Source organism: Pygoscelis adeliae, unplaced genomic scaffold, assembly GCF_000699105.1.
Source record: "Pygoscelis adeliae isolate BGI_AS28 unplaced genomic scaffold, ASM69910v1 Scaffold91, whole genome shotgun sequence".
Lineage (NCBI taxonomy): Eukaryota > Metazoa > Chordata > Aves > Sphenisciformes > Spheniscidae > Pygoscelis > Pygoscelis adeliae.
This window is the reverse complement of record NW_008824196.1, coordinates 3054199-3079083: the sequence shown is the minus strand read 5'-3', so window position 1 is coordinate 3079083 and position 24885 is coordinate 3054199. Positions and strand designations below refer to the sequence as shown.

The following is a 24885-nucleotide window of genomic DNA, read 5'->3' as shown; positions in this document are numbered from 1 at the left end:
CTTCCTAACCAAAAGCCGATTGTCATTTTGTCCGGAGTGAGGACGCCTGGACTCTGGCGCTCTCTCCGTCCCCCTGGGTGTGCTTGTGTGTGTCTTTCTCTAGCAAGTACTGATATTCCCATCGTCTTTCATACTCCTTAGCCTTCCTGCCACACTCCCTGTTTTGATTTCTTGATGCTCATTCGTTCTTCAGCTTCCTAGGTCTTCGGTCAGAGATTTTTTTTTTTTTCATTTTTTTAATGTCATTTCACTATTGCTTGGAGTACTTAAAAAACGGCTTGTGAATGATATAAACAAGCTGCCTGTTGAATATTTTTCTGTAAATTCTTTTGTGGTACCATAATTGTTTAGGTTTTTATGGGTTGTTTTATTTACTTTATGCCTGACTCCAACTTCTGGAGTCCCAATAGAAACATTGACAAATGAAGCAGCCTCTTCCCCCCGCCCCGTTTTCATCCCCATCCCTGTCCTCCACACACACGCGCTTGCGTTGCTAAATCATCCATTTGGATCGCTGTGCTCTCCGGTTGGGTAGATCGTACAGGGACAAGATGTTTGTTTTGGGAAAGAAGGCAAGGGGCTGACTGTACATTCTAGATGCTCTCCTTTTTCCTCGCTTCTCCGAAATCCTTGTATAGGTTCTGTGAAATAACTGATCTTTGCTTGAGTAGAAATTGCACAGGTTCCTTTGCTGCTGTGCTTATTTTTTTCTGTCATCGTGTGGAGTAATATTTGAGGGTTTGAATGTTGTTTGGGGTTTTGTTTTAAATCGCGTAATGCCCAAACGAATTGTAAAGAACTGTCGGTTTCAGTCAGTTACCAGGGTATCTACACAAACTTCGGAGACCTTTCTCTTCCCCAGTATAAATGGAAATTTATGTAGGAATGTCAGCTTCTACGTGTCTCCTTAGCAACATGAATCCTTTGCCCCTTCTCCCTGTCTCCTGAAATAGTATCCCCTTGATTGCAGAAAGACTTTTCAGATGGCTTGAATGAGAACCGGCTTAACCCCCCCCGGCTCCCCCCTCAATCCATCTCCCCACCACGCATGCGTGTATACATACACACACACACACACACACAAGTGGGACATTAAGAAAAGCAGGACAGCTTAGGGAACAGCATAAAAGGACACTAATCTCTCTCGTTGCTTTATCGGTCACCTGTCTGTTTCTGGGAAGGTGGAAGATGAATGGGTGAGGATGGCTAGGAATGAAATGTAGTTTTGTTGGATGCTGTGTGTTGAAAATTTGACCTCTCCTGGTGCTTTTTTCTACCCTGTGCAACAGTTCCTGCCGGTCCACTTTTATTCAAGTTCCTTACTCATTTTCCTTAGATGCTTTCCAGTCTAGTGGAGCCAGGTTTCACAAGCTACTGGGGAAGAAGTGAATGATTGTTTTATTTGAGGTGACTGGAATAAACCCTTCATTTTCCTCATGTTTGGCACACAATGCTGCACTCTGAGGAGACCTGAAATATGAGAAACTGTACTGTTCTCCCTTCGCCTTCTGCTAGTGTGTTACAATTCCCATTAAAGTCAACGGGAAGGCTCCTGGTAAGTTCACCAAGTTGGACTGGGCTCATATTTGAGACCATTTTGTGTGCTTGCCTTGATGTTTTAAGTGCGCTTTCCTCCTACTTCAGGAATCCAGCAAGCGGTATATTTCGGAGACAGCAGAGAGCTCCCACAGGGAAAGCTCTTTTAGCTTGATACCAGTGCAAGCAGCTTTGCAGCTGGCTAGCTGTGAAAAGCAGTAGTACACACAGAAAAAAGGCATCTTCACCCATGGTTTTAACAGATTTACTTCATCATCCCTGGAAGGAGAGCACCTCAAGTGGCACCGTCAAGGGCAAGCTCATGCTAGAAGCTGTTAAAGCATATTTGAGGTTTAATTAAAAACCTTTGTTGTAATTAGATGTAGGACCCCTGACTGCTATCAAAAGGGCAACTTAGTAGTGGAGAGCAGAAGGAAATGTACAGAGCATGATTACATTGGCTGTTATAGCAGGAAATAATCCTTCTCGGTTTTCCTTCAGTGTTGCTAGTGCTTGGAGTATATATTCTTGCATTCATTCATTCACTGTTTTGAGGGCTTTTTTTTTTATAGCTTGCAAGCAATCCTTTGCTCTCATACTGCTTTTAACGTTGTGTAAGTACTTCACAATATTGCTGGTTCAAGTATGTAAAATAGTGAGTCAAATTAATTTTTAGAAATCTGAAGGTTATAAAGTATCTCATCTTAATTTGATTTTCTTCTTTTTGAGTCTTTAGGGTCTATGTAGATCACCTTTTCATTTTTTTTCCTGTAATTGCAGGAGCTAGAAAGGTATTCTTGCATGTGCCTCGTCTCCCTCTTCCCTTGATGAAATCCTAAAATTCCCACTAATAGCAACTTCAGGAGCTGAAAAACTAACAAAGTTGCCAGTATGGAAAGCTTCGTGATAAAATCTTGAGATCCAGCAGTGCTGCTTTACAGTTTCACCAGCTGTCTGGGCATAAAATTATTTTCTATGATCAAAGCTTGACTTGGCTAATGCACAAGTTGGCTTTAAGTCAGCTGTATTTTAAGCTCATGTGCTAAACTTAAAAAAAAACAAAACACCAAACTTACAGGGTTTGGAGTGTTCCTTTGGTATCTTTAAATGAAATTTTTTTAGACCTCATTTGAAGTGGATTATGTCTAATTTGTGATGGTTCATTTGCAGATTTATCAGGAATTAAGAGTTATGTATGAATATTTATTCCTACCACAGCATCTACCTAAAATGCATCTTCTGTACAACTGCGTGCCGTTTCTGTACCTGTACAGGTAGTTGTCATCATCTTGCAGAATTAATAACAGTAAATTTGAATTTTTGCAATAGACTGCAGCCATTATAGTTCTTTAAATCAAAGATATGCAAATATGATGTGGAAGACATAAATGGTTCCATAGAATCTGATCTTCAGGTAAACATTGTGTATTTTGGCTTCAATACATGTATATGCTATTCATAGAAAACAATGGCTCCTTCGCAGCATTTCAGTTTATTGTGAAAACAGCATATATAAAAATAGGTTTGAATGGTTTCATACTGGTTAACTGTATTCATTCTGGTTTATGGGGGGCATATGACTTTGTTACTACTCAACCTGTATATTTGATTATGCAATGTTCAGTTTTCTATAAGATCATTATACCCTAAGAACTATCTGTGAATGTTTGAAAGACAAAGCAATCTCAAGGAAATAAACATGCACAGAGATCCTGTTGTGCTTAAACTTAGTGGTGAACAAACCGTAAAGGTAAGCTTAACTTACAGCATAGTGCAGTAAAATGAGTCTAGTTTTGTGCTTATAATTCTGTTCTAATTTGTTCTTAAAATAAAAAAAGCATCAGAGGCTGCTCATTCGGTAGCACTTGAAGGGGTTTAACCTTAATTATACATTAGATGCAGATATCTGAATTAACATGGCTCGATAGTCTTGGATGGTATCTGCTTGTTTTGAATCTACGGGGTTGTTCCAAGGGGGAATTGCTAGCTCAAAAGCAGCTTCCTCATTAGAAAATTTGGATCGTTGCTCAGAGTTGATGTTGACACGTATTTGTAAAAAGCTCAGCAAGGCTGATAGTTTGCTATAAAATAACATAAGAAGAACAAATGTTATCTTACTAAGTCTGAAGAAAGTTGCTCATACAATGTAAGGAGCAATTAATAAGACATTCCTTCTGGTTTTGAAAACTGTAGTCTGTCGTTTTGCGTATTACTCTCTTTAATAATCATCCCCAACACTTTATCTGAAGGTGGATATAAAATCAAAAGCCATACTACTTAAAACTCACCATCTAAGACACTGAGCAAGCTGATTTAACTTTGAAGTTGAGTCTGACTTGGAGATTGGCGCTGCTTTCCATGGGAAGCTGGACTAGATGACCTCCAGAGGTCCTTCCCAACCTGAATAATTCTGTGGTTCTATGATGACTGATACTCTGTTTTATGCCTAATGTCTACCTGGCTCCTTCAGTGTGTTCAAAATGCCTTGAATTTGTTGATTTCCTCTCACAGTAGCCTCAGGTAGAATATTTTAAGGTATGCTCCCTTTTTTACAAATGGACCAGTTATTTTAGCCTCAGACTTCCCAAGGCCATGCTCTGTGGGAGCAGCAGATCTAAGACTCCTGTTCAGTAGTCCTGACCTTTTAGTATGACAGAGGCTACCATTTCAGCCCCCCTTCTCCAACCAGCTAAGAGACGTGGTTACAGCACATTCGTGTGTAACGTGTGAAGTTTGTGTGCGTTTATCTGATCGGATCAAGAGCACCATACACCTTGTCATTGATAATACTCTTCAAAAAAAAAAAAAAGGGAAGACTTCTAGCATTAGTGGGTTATTGTTACTGCTGCTGTTCACTGCAATTTTAAAATCAGTAATGTATCCTGTTGCTTTAAGTCTTGTTTATTTAATAAAGAAGTCTTGCACCAGTAAGTTAAAAGATGTTCCCTGTGTTAGGGATAATATAAGTGGTTTAAATATTTCATGAGACTTTATATTTAGAATCACGTAGAGAGTAACCTTGCCTCTGTTACTGATTTGTGGCCAAAGATGACCACATAAGATTCAAGGTAACAAGCAGGAGGCAGGGTAAAGTCTATCCAGCTGTACTGCTTTATGTGTTTTTACTTGTTCCATTTCTGTAATGTAAAGGCCATCATTTTGATGGGAAGTACTCCTTGAACTGCTTTAAATGCTAATTGTTTTTCTCAAGGAACAGTGGAATAAGTTTTGAAAATGGCAAAAGATTGCCGGTTTGCTTGAAGAACATCGGTAACTGTGGGAAATAATTACATTCCTCTTCCAATGTGAAGCGTACTTCTATCTTCTTCAGATTGCTAAAATGTAGTAGTATATATAGAAGAGGTCAGAAAAGGTGAGCTTTTCTTGAAAAGCTTATATAACACATCTCCCACACTTCTCTCCTAATGACATAATTCTAAGATTTCCAGGTTTTTGTGAGGTTCTTGGAGTTGTGGGTGTGTGCGTTTTGTTTTTTTTTTTTCTTGAATGAATGAATATCCAGTAATTAAAATGGCATAGTAGTGAGCTAATCTCAGAAGAATGCCATGTATCCAATGGAAGAAATGCCTGAGTACATGCTGTGCTATTCTGTGAATGAATTATAGATTACATGACTTTCTGTAATGCTGTGCTTGTCTTGAAGTCCTCTGTTGGCAAAAGTGATGTGCGATGCATGCTGCCTTTAAATAATAAAATAAAGATCTATATAATGGCAGCACTTAACTCTTTATTTGAAGATGCACTTCATTTAAAAGATTTTACTCCATGATTGCGGAAATACAGGCAGGCCATGGCTCAGAGAGCAGCTGTGTAAAAAAAACCCCAAAGTGTATATATCTTGTATAAGTAAGGAATGGAAGCTTTAGTCTTCAGGAGAGATGTGTGTCGTGGGCAGATGAGCAAGCACCTGCTATGTTTCAAGTTGCTCATACATCTGTAACCCCCCCAGGCATTAGAGTGTCATCTTGTCTTGCAAAATCTGTCTCCTTTGCACAACAGCAGAGTTGCTTACCATATTTTTATTGCTTTTGTTGTTCAGTCTGATCTCCTGTAGAGACGGGAGATAAAACTTGTGGTGGTGTTGAAGCACACGAAAAGTTTGAGTCCAGCAGTCTCGGGGCCACGCATAGTCTGATGAACACGGCAGCTGAAAGGGAGACATCAGGCAGATTAATGCAGTCCGTATCTTATGCGAGACTGCCACAGAGATCATCCTGAGAAACTGAGCCCATTTATTCTTTGTGTACTGCTCGCTTCTCTGGGAACCAGCTGTCCCCTGCGTGCTCAGTGGCATCTTTGGGTGGAAGGCAGGAGAGGTCTGCTTGCCATTGAAAGGTGAGCGTAGTCTGCACCATGGCTGCCTAATGAGTCCCCTGACCCAGCAAGCACGTCCTTCCCAGGCTGAGGAGGGTAGTTGGTAGAGCACTTACTGCCCAGAGCATCCTGCCAGCGGGCTGTTACCTTGCCTGGAACAGAGCCAGCCTCTTCCCCTCTGATCATGGTTATCTTGCTGTGGAGAAAAGGAAAGCCGTAGGAGGAGCCTGAGTGAGAGAGATGCACTCTCTCGGTGACTGCTAAGGACTTTTCCCTCAATGCTGAGAGCGCCCTGAGTATGGGCTGCCTTACGGTAACACTCGGGTATTTTTGTATGTCAGTGGAAAGGTGTGTAAACAGCAGCGGAAAGTTGGAAGGGACCAGTTAGGTAAGAGGCACTTCAAAGCAAGACTCATATTTGGATTCCCTCCTACCTATTTGTTCACAGACCCCATAGATCTCATTTTTGTCTTTTTCCAGCTTGGGTCTAGCAGACGGAAGAAGAGTGCGGTTTCAGTCTACCCTAGTGGTTAAGAAATTCTTCTGGGAAATGGGAGCAGAGGTTCAAGTCTGGAGCTGGGAAGCAAAGACCTTGCAGTTTCTGAGAAGCCCTCTAGCCCCTGATATATTGCAGCTAAGGAGATGCTTGCCTTTCCTCCATAATCAGTCAGCTGCCATCATTAGCCATTAGCATTCTGTGTCCCAGCAAGACACAGGCAGACCTGGGTTTGCCCCAGTTAGCTGTTTTTTGTGCTTGTCCTCTTTTTCTTTGACCAGCTCTAAATGACTTCACTCGGCATCAGGAACACTAAATCATCTTACAAGCATCTTGTACAGCAAATGGAAAGTGACTGATGCCTTACGTGGAGCCTCTGAATTATCCTTAGGAGGCACTTAGGGATTTTGGCACCCAGTGTAAAATGCTCAAAATTCTGTTTGGGTGTTGTCAAAATCCTGGTGAATTTGAGCTATGAGAAAGCCTCGCTGTTAAGCCCACCTGTATTGTGCAAGACTTGGGTTATCGAGGGGTTTGTCCCACGTGCTAGTATGTGTGGATGAAAACCAATTTCTTAGGGAATAGCTCAGTACATAAATCTCCTGTTGGAGAAGCAGCAGAAAATTTTTTTGTTTCTTCCACAAACAGCTTTTTTAACATATCTGTGACCTCACATAGTTATTTCATGTGTTCAAATTCACGGCTTTCAGAAGAAAGCCTTGGTGTAGAGTGTTTGAGTTCTGTCTTAAGGAAATTATGCATTCAGCCACAGCTGGCTGGTTCCCACAGCTCTGGTAACGCTTTTTAAGCGTCTGTGTGACTTGGGGATCCACACGCACAAGTAATTTTCACACTTCAGAAAAATCTTATTCTCAATCCGTAAAATAAAAAGAAAATGTAGAAGCCAGAGTGCGTCTGTGCAGAAACTAGCAGTAATAACCATACTGTACAAACTGACAATGAGCAGAAAATATTTATTTATTGCAATTTTTTGTACAAGGCTCCACTGTGGAAAGTTGTGGCTAGAGCAACTTACTGAAGGCTTGGGGTAGATACTGTCAGAAAGCGCTTCTTTCTGCAGTGTGCAGAAGTGTATGCTGCGGAGTCTCAAAAGACTGTACTTGCGGTGCTGGCTGTATAAGAGTGGAGAAGTATGGACCAAGTAACTTACGGACACTAGGCTTCCCGGCTTTACCCAATATACCCTTCATCCAGAGCAGCTCCTTAATTCATGAATTAAATTCATCTGAGCAGCCCCTTAAAAAAACATCATTTTGGCTCAGGTGAGGTTCCAAAGGACTGACTTCTCTGTGGAATTATCTTATATGAGAACTTAATGGCGACTGCAGTACTTATTTTTATCTCGGTATTTCCACTGAATTCAATGGAGCTTGGCCTTCCACAGAAGTCTCTGCATCTCTGATCGTGCTGAAGGAAGAGGAAATCTTACTGATCGTGTGACAAATACACTTTTAGAAACTAGATTCTACCTTTGTGGTTTTATATAATCACTACACATTTTAAACTTTTGCTGGCTATTTGATGGCTCAGCTGATGAGTGTTTATAGACTTAGAAATAGTTTTGAATATGAAGCAATTAGGAATATCTCTAGCTATCTTATTTACCTTCGTTGATTGTTATGACATTCAGTGGGTTATATTTAATTTCTTATGCGTGGGTGCCTCAACTTTCTATGCTTTACTTGACGCGTTCTTTCAAATTCATTATTCTTGAATTTAAATTCTATATTACAATTTCTAAGAATATTTATTGGCTGATGGCAGGTACGTGATAAGTGGAAGCTTTGCAATGAATCAGAAAAACGTACCTAAGAGTGGTGTTGTGTTTTATTTCTTACCAAGGTTTTGTTTAGTGCTAGAAGGTGGTCAGTCATTATCTTCATCATGTAACACCTGCATGCATTTTCTTACTTCAGCCTCTATGAAGAGAAGACTTGGTGGAGAACCGTTGTATGAAAGGAGGGAATACTTGATTGTTTCTTAAGAGATTAATTCAGTTCACTTGCATTATCTGAAAGACCGCTACACACAAATGTTTCACATATTCCACAATATGTTTTTATGTCCACCACTTTTACTGTAGAATACCATGTAGATAAAATATTTACTTTTTGGGGAACTTGCTGAAAACATGAAATCTGTGACAGTGCTATCCTTTTGCGTTGCTCTTTCTTGTGTTAAAAAATGACCCAGTTATTAAAATAAACATCTCAGAACTTTGCAATGTTTTCTCCTTCTTTTATGGCTTTTTCTGATTTTTATCCTAGTACTGAAGTATTATTTTGCCCAAGAAATAGAGCAGATAGAGCTGCTCTTAATTAAAAATGAATATACAGCTTAAAGCCTTAGGTCATTTCATTTGCGGGGAAGAAGGGAGGAGAGTCGCACACTTCAATGTGCAATTAACACTGTGCTTCCATATCATTTAGAAACGGGAAGAATTTCCAAAGAGTGATGAGACCAAGCTGTCCTTACAAAAAGGAAAAGGCACTGACTTATGCATGAGGAATTAACTGAAAAGAAGCGTTACCATCATAGTTTAGGGGTTTGTTTGGTTTTTTACTGAAGATGGTAATTTTAATAAATTTTACACCATGTATGTTTTGAAAATGCGTTAAGTACCTAGGTTCACATTTATCTATATTTCCAAATATTGAAATCCACATCCCTAAACTAATAGGCAGATTGTTATAATAAAAACGATGCAAACACTATCATCACTGTCAGAACTGCAGTGTATATTTCAAATGGTTATAGACATTGTGGTGCTTCTTTGTGCAGTACAAAACTATGTTTGGATTTTCACACCTAAACCCAGTATACATTATGTGAGGCTTTTCTTAAGAAATATGTCTTGAGTTACTCAATGATTGTCAAAAATGTGTTAATTCTAGTTGTTTGGATGGGATAGGTGGCATTACCAGTGTAATTCTTAACATATTGCTAAAATGCTAGAACACTGAAAAAGTCAAAAGTTATGCTTTCTGTTGAGTCTTGTTATAAACCAACAAAACAAGTTAATTTGGGCACGGCTCTGAGATGACAGTGCTTTTTAATAAACTTTTAGGCTTTAAGATTTGTGGGAGTGCAATTTTACTAGTTCCTAACATTTTTCTTAGATAGTGGATGTGTAGTGTAAATAAACTGTAGTGATGTACAGTGAAAAATACTGATGTGTATTCGTAAAGTGTAACCAAATTGTGTTTTGAATCCAGAAAACTACTAATTATCTCTGTAAGGTCCCACTTTGCTCATGTTTATGCATGTTTCTATCTCTATGAGAACAAGTGGTCTCGCTGAAATGCCCAGGCTCCTGAACTGAGTATAGTAACTTACTTGCAAGATTGGTGCATGCCTAGAAATGCTGCAAGTATATTTTGGATACTCTAAAGTAGGCTTACGATGTTTATGTTCTGTGTACCAGTAACACTATGTAACAGAGCAATCTGCTGTTCCCATTTTGATGCTGTGTGTTATAAATCACTCCTGGGTAGTCTGAGGAAAACCACAGATTTTTATTGTAGAAAACTGCATTTGCTACATGTGGTTATATTGTTGTAGCTATCTAACTTACAGGGTGTTCTTCCTTCAGAGGTAGTGATTGAATTTTCTTTGGATGTTTCTTTTCTCTTGTATAAAGTCCAGTGGCCTGGATTTTTTCTTAAAAAAATAATTGCTGTTAAGTAGAAGGCCCATGCAGAAGGTTTTACTTAATCCAACATAAGCTTTATTTTGTCACCAGGTCAAATGGCTTTCAGAATTGAAAGTTGAGTTTTTTCTAAAATGACAAGGAGATTTACACATGGAGTTTCCATGGTAGGCAGTATAGGAAAACTCAGGCCAGTATTCTTTGTGCACTGACATCTGACCTTCGTGATGTTCTTTAACCAGAATCCCTCTCAGCTGCAGCTCAAGGTAAAGGCTAGTGGTATTATATGCTCCTGTAAACAGAGGTTGGAGCTAAAATCGAGGCAATTCCAGACATTGTGGCCCAGAGCACAACGTTCAATACCTGATCCTCAATACCTGATCCTCAGCTAGTAGTGAGGAACATTAAAAGCCTCGGTTTTGTCCTGCTGTCAACATCACTGAGTACGTTCTCTTACTCAAGAAATTAATTTTGTTTAACTAAATCAGTTCTTTTTTAGTTGGGAGTGTAGGTGTCTTCCAACACTGATTTGTCCTTCTACCTCCCACATCAGTACTGTAGTAAGGTAGTTTGTTTATTTTTTAACCTTTCCAAAATCCATAGATATATCTGTCCTGGAAGCTAAACTCTATTCTAACCCCACGCTTATATGTCATCTTTGCCTTTGTTATTTTCACTTGATTAGTGGTCTTGCCAACGTGCTTTTGGAAAGCAATAGGATACCCAACTTTTTTTCCATTTAGTTGCTACTCCAATGTTGCACACCTTTCGTTTGCATTAGACTTTGGCATCTGATCAATGCAAAGATAACATTTAATATTTTATTGTTTGTAGTGGCTTTCAAAAATCTTAGTTTCTGAGTTTTCCCATCTGGCACTTTGATTTATTTCATCAATTTTGTATGGCTTTTAACTTCGGGGCGATATGGATTTATGTGTCTAGTCTTTGTATCTGTGTAATTTTCTAGTGCAAGGATTCCTTTCATGTTGTTCCAAAGTGGTCCATTCTGTTTATTTATTTCGGTATTTTATATCTGTAATGCACTCTGCTATTGGAAGAATACTTTCTAAATCATCAGTACACTAACCACTTGGTGTTTCTGAAGGATCATATCAACATTAAAAACCACTCGTCATAACATTCCCATCCATAACTAAAATCGTATTTCCGTCCCAATAATAGTAAAGCAGTGGGACACACAGCAAACTGACGTTAGAGATTGCATGCTAAAGGTAGGAGAATGAGAGATTGTTCCCGGCCTTGGGTTTTGGTCCAATAAGAAAACAAGGAGTAAAATAGCTTGGAAGGTTGAGTACTTAGTAATTAAAGTATAAGTAAACAACATCCCTGGATTTCTAAAAAGAATGAAAATAAATGTGTGGACGTGCACAAACATGCCTTTAAAATAACTTTCTTTTTTAGCAATGCTTTTATAGCTCTTCTATTCCCTTTCTTCTTTTAATCTCCTTCATCCTTTTTCATATAATATATGAAGGCTTTTTGGTGATAATAGCTGCCAGCCTTCCATTCCCAAACCCCACAGCTGCACTGTCGGTATCTTCAGCAGATTGAAACTGGATGTACTGTTTTTTAAAACACTGAATTGTGCTTTTTTCAAAAAGAGAATGTGGATTTTTGTTGTTGTTCTTATTTTAGTAGCCTTAAGTTCTCTAAATTTATTTTGGAAATAATCTTATTTTCTTTGAACTATGTAATGCATTTGGACATTTTATTCTGAATAGCGTGTGAGTGCTAGTATTTTCAAAATAATGAGAGATGCATTGGATCCATAGGTCCTTTTCCCACAAGCTGATTTTTAGATCATCTTCCTTGAACTACTAAATGGTAGTGATAAACAGTAAATAGTGATCTGATTCTTTTTCTTGATGCCCGTTACTGGAGAGAGACAAGGTCTTATATACATACTCTTTTGCAAAGGGAGACAGCACAAAGCCTGTGCCTTTCTAACATCCTACAGAAGCTCTTAAGTTAGATCTTGGATGTTGTATAGACCCATGATGGCCATCAGCTTGCAAATGGATTTTGTTTTGTGTCATTTAAGACTGCAGCTTACAGTTGTTTGTAACTGCATCCATTATGTATGAAAATAAGTAGAAAATGCACTGGGCCAAATCCAGAAGTTGCTTTTGGGGGAAGAAAAGAAAAACTGTCGTTTTAGGATAACTGATGTTTTAAAATGGACTTCGGATTTGACTCGGTCTGCATCTAATGATCATTACTGCCTTTATAAGGGCTTGACTTTCACCTTTTTGTTTTAGTGTTGAAATTTTTTTTTTTATTATTCCTTTGAGCATCTCCTTCCTTCACCTTAGTTTCGTTATACATATTTTGTGGCCTTGGTACTTCCCAAGTGACAGGTCTATATGATGAGCCTCCATCATATATATATGAGATGACCCTTCCAATGTCACCCTAATCAGTTCAAGCAGAGCCTTGACTTTCACTCTCTTCTGTGAGAAAGTTGTGACAGACTGGTCACACGCTAGCTAATCCTGACCCAGCCTCAGTTTCTCATTCTAAATTGGGCAAAAACCAGTGGACCAAATTATTCAGTCTTACTCGAGCCAAAATCCCAACGAGGCCAACTAAGCCTTGAAAAAGTATGGGAGGTTGCAGCACTTGGCTCCTGAGTCACAACTGTTGTATAAAGGTGTTTCACTAATTAGAAGAAAAGAAATCCAAAGCACAGTTGTTTATTTACCCGAGCCTTGGTGCAAGCTCTGCGTTCCTCATATTCTGCTGTTTCTGTAGAGCCTATGGGCTTGTTTTACTGAAATTGTATTATTATTTTTTTTCCTCTTTTTTTTTCCCCCTAGACTGGCAGATAGCTACTCTGGCTTTGCTGTTGGGCGGTGCTGCCATCATTCTCATAGCTTTCCTGGTTGGGTTGATCTCTATCTGCGTGGGGTCTCGGAGGCGGTTCTACAGACCAGTTGCAGTCATGCTCTTTGCTGCAGGTAAGCAGATTACCGGCACCATTATGAAAATTTCTAGAGAGCAGCTTCACTTTTGTGAAGGAAGACGTGCCTTGTTCTGCATACTAATTCAGAGGCATTTGGTTTACTTCTGTGTTAACTCCGGTGAGGTTTTTCAGGATACCAGTTCTACATGGCGTTAATTGTTTTTGCAGTGGTGCTATTATTAGCTCATGAACAATTATTTATTGGCATTATATTTATTTTTTTGTGAAGTACATGGCAGCAGGGGAAACTACAGAGGATAAATCTCAAAGTACCATTTTTAGTCTGTGACTTTGTGCTGCTTGATGTCCCCATTTTTATTCTTCATGCAAAGCCGTTTCTGTTATTTTAATGTTCTTGCTTTTGCAATTTTAAAACAGGAAAATTAATGCTCAGATGTGAACCCTTGAAGCCCTACGTGTGAAAATAAATAGGATTATGTTGCAAGGTGTTTGTGTACGCCCTTGTGCCATGAGGAATTAATTTCATTGTGTCAGCTTGCTTACTTAGTTATTAATTTAACAAGCTGTCACAGTGTAGTCCCTGTTTGGTTTTAAAAACATGAAAATGGAACAGTTTATATAAACTATCACAAAATCTTAAGGGAGACCTATGAATCTGAATTGTCTGTAAGACTGGTCCAGTGAGGTATAATTACAATATCAAATCATCTCCTTTTGTACATTCTGGTGTTTTGAGGCTTAGTCAGCATGGATGTTTCCATTTCTCCTGAGATTCGCCAAGCATGGTTTGCCTTCATCCTGTCACTCATATCTGCATCGGAGCCAGCAGCTTAAGCCCCTTCTGATAGCCCATAATGAAGAGGATGACAGAACCTAGTCTTTGGGATGTATTAAAAAAAAGCCACTTACAAGGATATGAAAAGACAAGAGCACAGAATTTGCAGGGCATTCAGGAATGAAATAAAGCTCCGGGGAAGGCTCCTGCTGCCCCCTGCTGTTAACGTTACCTTGATTGAGCCGCAGCGCTTCAAGATGCACTTTTATTTGCTCAAGAGGTATTGGTAGGTTATATTTCAGTTGCTTTTAGGAAATGAATGCAACCTAGGATCAGATTTCCTGCGCAGAAATCATATCTTTTTGTTCTATGTGTTGCATTGCTTGCTTGGGTGAATGAATAAAGGCACTGGTGACATTATTTTAAAATTTAGTATTAATTCTGAGATTATAAAGCATGCTGGGCAATTAACTTTAGAAATGGAATTACTGAATTTCTGTAGTGATTTCTTATTTGGATTTTGACTTAATGTCTCGTAACATTGTGTAGTAACCTAGTAATCGTTCAGCCATACGCTGCCTGTCTTGCCATATTGCTCATTTAGTATATAGTTGTTTGTACAAAAAAAAAAAGCAAAAAAATTCCCCAAATCCTGCTGTTTGGCTTAAAGCCTAATCTGTTTTTCTCTGCATAAAATTAGTTCTAGTCTTTACCGCAAAAGTTGCGGGGGGAGGGAGGTTTAATGCTTACTTGAATCAAAAAAGGAAAATACATTGGTGCTTTAGCTCATGAGTGGTGTTCACCTCTTTCCTTTGCCTCTGTGTGTTTGTGTGTGTATGCACGTGCATTTTGAATAGCCGTGATGTGAAGCATGTAAGAAGAGAGATGATGAGGCCGAGACAGCCTGCCCCATTCTTCTTTATTATCTGGCAAATCTGAGGAGAATCCTTTTGGGGTTTGATGCTGACATTGTTAGTGTCATTTCCTACAGATATTATCTTTGATGTCAGCTATTTTTAGAGGTGATTATGGACTGGCATGTCTTGAAAGAATTATGGGAAGAGTCACCTACTGAAGAGGGGAAAGTTAAGACTGCAGCACAGTGGAGTTTGTGCCATATGCAACTGTCCATGGATTCAAACTTTCACCTGTGGATTTCACAGAAGATCTTTGAGGATAAACCCCACCCTGACCTGTGAATCTGCTGACAAGACCAAACATTCTGTATGACTCTGGTTAGGAGTCTACCAGCTGCCTCTGGAAGAAGGACATGGGATGAATTGCCCGGAGACATTTAATGATCTGTGTGGGTGTCAGGTAGGAAATGTCTCTGTGTGGGAGAAAGCACTAAATGGAAAAGTGGTTTCCAGGCACTTTAGAGTCCAAACAGTTGGCTCCAGGCATTTTTTTCTTCTAGTTTTGATTTGTTTTTATTTATTTTTCTTTTTTTTCTCAGCTTCAGGTTTCAGTTAGCGACTCTGTAGGTGAGGAAGAAGATTGACTGACTAGGACTGAAAGAGGTGAGAAAGCAAAGGGACAAAAAAAAAATTCCACCTATATACTGAGAATAAGCCAGCGAATGATCAACAGATGTGAATGTGTTTAAAATACATACTGTCAGCTCTGTGTAATGGGGAGAGGAACAGGAATACCTCAGGTAATGGAAAAATGTGGAGCATACAGAGAGGCAGTTGCAGGACACTCTTGCGTGGAGCCACCTTGGCTCATACAGCTCTTCCCAGCATTTTCGGTCTAGTAGAGTCATTAGCTTACATTCTTGCTGGGGTGTCTTAGTGCTCATGAACCAAACTGGCCCTGAAAGCTGCATCCTTAAAGTACTAGCTCACAAACTTGTCAGTGTCGGAGTCTCATGGTTACCAGACAACTTAATTTAGGGGTAGAAAGAGAAAGTGTGATTGTTGAAAGTCCATAAAAGCAAACAAAAAAGGTAATTTAAAAGATGTTTGCCTTCGGGGGCTATGTTTTAACAATGTTTAGAAGAATAACCTGGTGAGGTTAGTAAGCTTTTTAGCACATTTCACAGGATGCTTTTACATGTAAGCTAGGGAAACAGTGGCAAAGTGAAAGTATTAGAGGTGAGAGAGTAAAAAAAAAAAAAAAAAGATGGCAGATAATACTTGGAAAAAACGAAAAAAAAAAAGAAAAAAAAAAAAGATGGCAGATAATACTTTGAGAAGACTTAGAGGATGTATCTTTCCATTCTGACAGAGAGTCAGAGCACAGTCCGGCTGGATTGTGTCCTGAATTCTGTGCTATTACCTATTTTCATAATGATGTGGAAGATAAAATAAAAGTCTACTTGTCAAATTTTTACAGTGAAGCTAGAAAAAAATGCAGATACATTGGAGGACAGAATTTGATTTTGGGAAATTGATCGAATAGTCTGAAAAAGTAGGACTGACTTCAGTAGGATGTAGTGCAAGTTGCTACAGGGCAGTAAAAACAGTCATAGCATCAAAGAAATATTGATAGAAAAGAAACTCTATAGGTCATGTAGTCCAACCTTCTTGTTGAGGCAGGACAATCGCTAATATTAGGTCAATCAGCTGCAGCTTTGTCTGGACCAGTCTTGAAGAACTCCAAGGATGAAGATTCCACAACTTCTCCAGGCATGTTGTCCTGGTGTCATACTACCCTCTTTATGATACTTTTTTCTTTCCTGATGTCCATCCTGAATCTCTGAAACTGAGGTTTGTGTCCATTGCCATTATCTTAGGTTGCCTGGCACTACAAAGAAGAGGGTTTTTTTCCTATTATAGTTGCAGCTACATTTTCAGGTAACTGTAGGCTGCTTTGAAATGGCTCCTTAGCCGCCTCTTCATGAGTCTAAATAAACCTAGCTCCCTCATACTCCTCTTAAGGATGATTTGCTCCAGAATTCTGATTATCTTGACAGCTCTCGGGACCATTGTCCTTAGTTGGTGAATCCATGTTCGCTACTGATTGCCGCTTTGTTCTGCATGTGCTTGGAGGTGAACTCCAAGAGGATGTACTCCATGATGTTTCCAGGGATTGAGTTGAGGCTGCCCAGCCTGTAATTCTGTGGATCTTTCACTTCTAGCCTTTTTAAAGGTGGACACAACATTAACCTTTTTCTAATCATCTGAATATCTCCTGATCACTGTGATTTTTCATAGATGATAGAGGGTCACGATCGCATTGGCCACACCTTTCGTCACCCTTGGGTCAATCCCGTCTGTCACCATAGATACGGATGCAACTCTAAATCATCCCTAACTTGTTCCTGCACTGCCGACGCCCTCCCAAACCATGTCACTTAGAGGTTTTGGAGACAACGTCGTGGTGCATCATCTGTCACTAGACTGGCTTTCCTGTCCATCATTGTATAAATACGTTTTCTGAACTTCATTTTGCAACTAATGCATCTGTGGAAATTCTTCTTTACTACCCTTTTTGCCGTTTCCGAGCTTAATGTTGGGCTCCAGCTGGGCTTCAAACTTCCTGATTTTGTATCTAAGTATCAAAACAATGCTTTTATACTCCCCTCTCATTGCCTGTCCTTGTTTCCTGCTCTTGTGTGCCCCTTTCTTGCACATTCATTGAGAAACTCCCTGTTTGGTCAACCGGTCCTCCTCGTGAAATTCCTGGTCTGCCTGGTCTGTTCTTGAGCTAGCAGTATTTTAAAAATCATCATGGACCCCCTTTCTCTTCATGCTGCTTCCCAATTAATTGCATAGGTTGTATTAAGTACAAACAACTTCCTAGATAGCGGTTGCATGTGTGTTAATCTTTGAAACTGCAACAATTAAATGCTTTACTCATGTGAATGAGCAGGAGGAATGGTGTAGAGAACAGAAATACAGAACTTACTAGCCAGCACCACCGTTTTCATAAATATAGACCAATTAGAAAGCCACACCATAAGTTTGGTTTTTTTTGGACAGCAAAACTGTTGTAGTCAAACATTTGAACAAGGAAAAAAAGATGACTGAATTATATTTACCTAGTTTTAAAGCGTTTGTTGTGATTTCTGTGTGTTTAATATGATGAGTACATATAATTGCATATATTTCATGTAAATGGAACAAAACTAGTATTGCTGTTCCTGTGCAATTGTCTTGCAAGCATCATAGTGTTAGTCATAAAAATGGGTCTAAACTTGAAGTGAATAGTCTAGTTTGAGATGACTAGTCTTTTTTCAGTAGCATTTTAAAGTGGAATTATTATTATTTTTTTTTTAAGATTTCTTTTGGAGCATTTTTTTCTACAGGAAAAGTCTAACGCTTCTGAAGAAAGGTAATACACACACTTCCCATAAGCAGGTCGACAAATCATGGTGTTCCTTTAAATTCATTGGAAGCAGATCAGTAGTTGCAAGCATTGGTTTTAGCATCTTTTGGGGTCATACTGGCTGTTTTTCATAATTTCACTAACTGTTGTTTCTGGCCTACACAGGTCCCTTCCCACTCTACAGGGAGAAACAATGACGGGAGGCAAAAATAGCGCAAAGCGCCGGCAATGTTATGCAGTGTGGGTGTTTCCGCTGGCCGGTTGCTGCCAGCACTTCCTTTGAGCTTTACAATAGTGTAGCTGGACCAGTAGCAGCAAAAGCAGGAACCCTCACTATAAAAATGTCTAAAATACCCGTTGTGGGTGTTGCTCCTTTAGCCGCACATTCCTCTACCAACAGAATCACTTTTTTGTTTTGTTTTGACAAGTCCAATCTGTAGGTTAAAATTCAGCATACTTCATATGTTAGATTGAGGGAAGGTGGAGAGCTTCCTTGGTTGGAACTTGACACGGACACAGATGCACACACACACACGGAGCAACTCCTGTATTGACTCAGCAGAGATGCTGCAGCCCCGGTCTGGGAAGCCACTGAAGAACTTGCTTATATCCATTCATATTAGGAAATCCTTTTTGACTTTGAATGGTGTTAAAGATGTGTCTGAAAGCTGAGCATATGTTCAGGTATTTTTGGGTGTAATGATGCTCTCATTATACAGAATTGGAATGCATAATCTTCTCATAAGTGTAGGCGCTTCCCCTAGTGTACCCTGTCAAAATTTCTCCAGTGCTGCGCAGTATTTTGTGAGCTGGCAGACAAAAATTATATTAAAATGGAATAACACAAAGTAACACTTCAATAACTTCAGGATTAAAGAAATCCTATGGATTTTGGCATCCACATCAGAAAATCCACTATCCAAACATTATTCAGATTGTCAGACTCAAGTAAGAGTCCAAAGACTAGTCTGTAGGCTAAGTGGATGGGGAGGGGGGGAAGACATTTCCAATGAGTGTTTTGTGAAGCGTTATCACCAAGGATGTGTAATGAACATTGGAAATAATTTCTCCATGCCAGTCCCCATCCAGAGGACAGGAGAGCGTTAGTCTCCAGGGCTAATGAAAGGTGCCCGTTTGACACCACTAAAGAGTGCATGTGGGACTGAAAAGGCGAATGACAGATTTTTGAGTGTGCAAAGTGTTCAAGCAGTAGGAGAATATAATTAACGTTATTTTATTTTCCTGTAATTTCTCAGTATAGCTTCAGAAGGGTTTCTGTAGTCCAAAGTAGTGTTCCTTTCTGTTATCCACTGGCATTTTATATTGGCGCTGGCTTTATAACAATTCCTAAATAGTGTTTGTCGTTCTTACAATACCTAATAAACTGTAAAAAATGACCCAGTCAATGTTAAAGAAAGTAGTTGTTATGGCATTACATTGCATACCATTGAACTTTCATCGTGTATGTCTCAGGCCTGCAAATACTTAAGCACGTGCTTCACTGTGTGGATGTGCCCACCCTGGCTGTAATCAGGGGGCTGGGGCAGTTTGCAGAGGCAGTCACGTGCTGAAGTCTTTAAAAATTGCTAGTGTTAAATGCTGGAAGAAAGCACTGCAATAAGGCCATATCATATATTTGAAGGGCAAAAAGGATGTTTTGTACATTCCTGTGATGTTTAGTCTTTTGTGGGTGGCAGAACTAGAGGCTTGAAGAATCACTACATCATACAGCTTGTTCTTGTCTTCAAACCAAGTGTGATTTTCACCTCTTAACTTGGAAACTCTTGTCCCAATTTTCTGTTAACAGCATGCCTGAATTTAAAAGAGAATGGATGCTGATGAAACCGAAATCTTCTTGTGAAAACTGGGGTTCTTAATCTGTGTGTTTTCCTTTTCAGTTTACTGTGGTTGTCTTTTTTTTTTTTTTTTGATGTAGCACAATAATTAACAGGTTTGCTGAATTCCAGTGCAGACATGTGGATCAGGCTGCAGGAGATCTGGTGCTCTCAGAGACAGTGCTGTAGGAAGTAATGATTTTTAAGCTTTTTACTGCCTTGGATTTGATCTGTTTTATTAGCGTTTTTTCATCATGAAGCATTTCTGACCCACCCCCTAAATTCGTAATACAAGGCAATGTTTTGCCAGTTGGAGGTTTAGTGACTGATCAAACTTTATGGATTCCTTGGTATTCTGTGTAACAATATCATTAATTCTGATTACAGTACACAGTAACGCATATGACATATGTAATTCAGTGAGTGTCTACTGAACATAAATATGTATCACCTACTACAATGAATTATTTCTATGCTAAGTAAATGACTTGATTTGGAGCTATGGTTCTTAATACCAGTTTATTCTTGCTTCTCATTTTGACTTATTTATAATGGCTATAGAACAAGTGATCTTAGTTTTGTTATTATGGAAGGAGTAACGACTGCAAACTAAAATACAAAGGAGGGACAGAAAAGAATTGGGAAAAGATTGCTTTCACTGTTTATTTCTGGACATCTGAAGGATCATCGTTATACCATAGCAATAACATTTGTTCATCAACAAGGGAATATGGAAGAACTGCTCTGTTCTCTGTGGATGAAATGAAGGTGATATTTTTTCAAAAAGAGCAGTACTTACAAGCTAAAAATGCACCAAGAGCATTTTAAATGTGAATTTCAGTTATGTGATGTTTTCCTTGTTTTATGGAAATGAATTGAGGCTTCTTCTGACATTCGGGTTTTTTCTCTTTCAGTTGTTCTTCAGGTGTGCAGCTTAGTCCTTTACCCAATCAAGTTCATCGAAACGGTCAGCTTGAAAATATACCATGAGTTCAACTGGGGCTATGGCCTGGCTTGGGGTGCAACTATATTTTCATTTGGGGGTGCCATTCTTTATTGCCTGAACCCTAAGAACTATGAAGACTATTACTAGAATCATTTAATGAAAAGAAAAATAACAAAAGGATTACCCCATCTTTTCTAGCTCACAGTTTTTTTAGAACACTTGTGGAGCACCAAACAGTCTGCTCTGTTGATAAAATAGCCTTTGCCTTTTGGGTGTGAACACTATAACCAGCTTTTACAACCATTTAAAAGAACCGCAAACACTAGGATTGCTGATCTTACGTAGGCAGATGCTGCAAGCTGCTGATACACAAGCTTCATTTTTCCTGACAACAAGCAAAAGGATCTACGTGACAGCGATCATTGTGAGAAAACTAGTTGGAATGAGAATGCAACGCCAGCATCTGCTATTGCCTTCAGGGGAGCAGCTGGTATAGGCTCCATTTAGAAGTTTCCCTGCATCATAGAGGATTCAAATGTCTGATAAGCAGGCAATGGCATCTTGTACAATAGGCTGTGTTGGCCCCTTGTTACTTGCTCAAAAAAGCTCTTAAGGAATTAGTTGCAAGTGACTGTGTTGAGGGCAGTGACTGTAACTGGTTAATGACTTGTCCAATATCTGCATTCAACAGTCTTCTGGGAGAATAATAATAAAAAAAAAAAAACAAGCCACCAACCACACAGGATTTCATGAATTGGTAAATGACATCACCGTGCCAGCTGTAGCAGATTGTTGAAGGAAGTCCAAACCCGGAGACATGTGCTTCTGACTGTGTAGTTGGAAGCTGTCTCAGCTCTGAGTATTTTGCTGGGAGGGTGGAGATAAGGGGGAGTAGAAAACGACCTCATCTGTCCCCGAGGCATCTAAAATGCATGAATGAATTGCAGTTGTCCTAAGTACCCATTTAACTTCCGAACATCGTCATGAAAAGAGTGCATATGGAACAAGTTCAGTTATATTTTTGAAAGGTATTTGTTAGTATAAATGAATATATATAATACAAATATAAATGCAGAGGGAGAGAGACGATTCATCTTAAAATTGTAATATGAGCTGTGATGCAGTGGTTAAAATACTAACTTTGTACGCATTCTTGAGAGTCTTGGATTGATACCCCAATTTTGGTTGGTGTTACAAAATAAACATAAAATGGTTTGTCTTCTGTATATGCCCTTGTACAGACTCTGTGTTACGGGAAATGCTTAAAAGTTCACATCAATTTAAGGTAGAACTGGACAAAATAACTACTTGCTATTCCATGTGTAATCTAGTACTTACTAAAAAATGTTTTCTAAGGCTGTTGCAAAGACAAAACTGCCATTTTTTTAAAATCTAGTTAGGTTGTGAGTGTCTCTGATCATCAAGAATACAGCTGAGACCCCATCGTGTCCATATTAAAACATTAGCACTTCAGGAGGTAATCTCTTGTTTTTAAAAGCTGAGTTTATAATGGACTGGCTGATGATTATGTATGTCTAATTACTCCTTGCTTAGTATGTTTCCTACTTAAAACATCCAGAGACTGTACACATGAAATGAAACCCAAGATAAAATAGGGAGAACTTTCACATGAATTTAATCCGCATCACTTTTATTTTTGTTTACGATTTGCTTATTTGGATATTTTCAATTAATTATGAACATATTTTTATACAATTCTAATCTTTAGAAATAACTATTTTTTTTAACGGAGAAATTTAAAATATATTCTGCGTGGACCTCTGCAAAAGCAGATATGCTGGGGCTGCACATCCACCTCTACACAAATGGTTTTGCTGGTTCCACGGAAAAGATTGCTGAATTACTCGATGTTAGGACTGCATCTACAGTGCTAATGCTTGTGCCACCGTTGACAGGGTGCAGAGGTTCTGCAATGACCGTGGGACCACAGGACTGCCTTTAGGTGGTTGTTGTGAAAGTACTGCTGACGTACGGAGATGGTTTCCAAAACTCTGGGGCTTTCTGGAGTTAAATCTTTAATACCATGGCAGCATTCATATCGGCAGCCTTTCCAGGATCAGTGGTGATTAATTAGATGAGACGGAGCAAAATGATAGCTTGACTTGGAAGGGATTTTATGGCAATGCCTGGAGAACAAAAAGGATGGGAGGAAAAATTATGTCCACTTGTTTCACAAGCGCCAGAGAGCGTTTGTAACTCTGCTTTTTTTTCCTGAGACTGACTTAAGGCGGATATTCAGTATATAGTTAATTCTGTATCTTTCTGAACAGCTGTGTAGTTCTGCTTTTATTTAGCAGCATGGAGAACATTGTAGTTTGGCATGGGAATTAGGTTAACGTAGAGAAGCCCACTGTGATAAGATTTCTGTACCTTTCTAGGAGGATGGTGTTTTGGTGCTGACATTGCATGGCACTTCGCCTATGCTAACAAGAAGGTACAGTGCTGAACCCATATCGTATCTACTGATTTATCAAGTAACTTTTCTTTATGTAGAGTTTGAGCAAAAACAACTATCAGGCGTAAGGCATACGCAAATTAGTGGCATGCACTCTGAAAGTCACCCGGCTCTTAATATGAAAGACATTCAGGCAAAAAAATCTACAAATGTGAATGCCTGAAGACAAGGTTCTTCATTCATATTTGAGTCAGAGATCTGGTTTTCAGTCTCAACACCTGCTTTTCCTCTTGAAGATAATGCAATCTATTAGGACACACCTCAAACTCCTCAGGTCCTTTGCATTTGGGCATCTAATATGGGTTTAGGTACCTACCTTTAGCTTATGTTGCTACTGCCGTTTCTTTTTTTCCCCCTTTACCGTTGCCAGTTTTGGCAAGCATTCTGTTTCTCAGCACTGAACTAAAAGTAAATACAACATTACGCTGATTTTTTTTTTTCTAGCCACAGAAAGGATACACATCTGTGTCTTGAGTGTATGTATGACAAATTAATCATTTTGTATGTTGTGCTTATGTCATGCCACCATTATTTCATTTGTTTGGCTTTCTCTCACTGGCAGGATGATTCTCTCACACAAATCCATTGTTTTTCTTCCAAATACGTATGAATAAATATATATATAGCAAACTTGCAAGCAGGGCTAGTTATTTGTATTTTTTAAGCTTAAAGTATACCGTCCGGTGCTGACAAGTACCTAGCACCTCTTCTGGATTTCTTGCACAACTTCGTTTAGCTTTTGTAAATTTTAAAAACAAATATAGAGAGACCTATGTGTTTGAAATATAAATGATATATATGGATTAGCATGTAACTGTATATTATTAAACATGCAATGAACTGACTGGTAAGTGAAGTCTAATCTTATGGCTAGCAATGTAATTTATTCAGACTGTATTTTTGTACAGAGCAGTGCACACTAACCTATTGCCTCTGTGTCCTCTATAATGCCTAAAACTGTGCCTAGAAATTTCATTTCTGTCTTTAAAGGAAAAAAAAAGACAACTAAATGCTTCATGTTGTTGATGGTTTTTCTGATGTTGTTCTTTATTTATTTTTGAGAAGTGTATGGTATGTTTGTTAAATGAATCCATCAAAATATGGTTCATTTTAAATGGTCATTGTTAGCAGGGAAAGACACGTTTTTTTATCAAGACTTCTGAGTTTGCAGTTTTAATATCATTTCTGCATTTCACAATTTTTGTAGCTTACATGAAGTTATATGTGAAAAAGTAACTGAAATAAAAAAAATTGTTACACTAACCAAATGTGCCTGTTTTGCTCCAAGTGGAATACATACGTATGCAGCTGAAACTGGCCTGGTTTTCTGTTGGGCAGGCTGAGAAGGAACAGTTTGCTTAGGCTAATGAATATGCCCGGTATTCAGTTACCATACTAAAGGAGTCTTATCAAAATATACAGTGGGGGGGAGAGAGAGAGAGGGAGAGATGCAGGATCTTGCTGATGTAACCCCTCCATCTCACCTGGCCATAGAATAAATAGCACAGGGTAGGTGTCTGAGTGTCACACAGCCCATAATGCCTTTATAAAAATGCAATTATTGTAACATCAGAAAACCAAACTGCTTTTAATGTGGTAA

The 24885-nt window shown here is 39.0% G+C and overlaps 1 protein-coding gene across 1 annotated transcript; it reads left to right on the top strand.

Annotated features, from left to right (window-relative positions):
• The first annotated feature begins 776 nt into the window (after window positions 1-776).
• TMEM47 (transmembrane protein 47) lies at window positions 777-24545 on the top strand. Its single transcript, XM_009334786.1, has 4 exons — window positions 777-824; window positions 1516-1555; window positions 12875-13015; window positions 20778-24545. The coding sequence occupies exons 1-4, from the start codon at window positions 777-779 to the stop codon at window positions 20954-20956; spliced, it is 408 nt and encodes a 135-aa protein (XP_009333061.1). The 3' UTR covers window positions 20957-24545.
• Window positions 24546-24885: the final 340 nt, after the last annotated feature.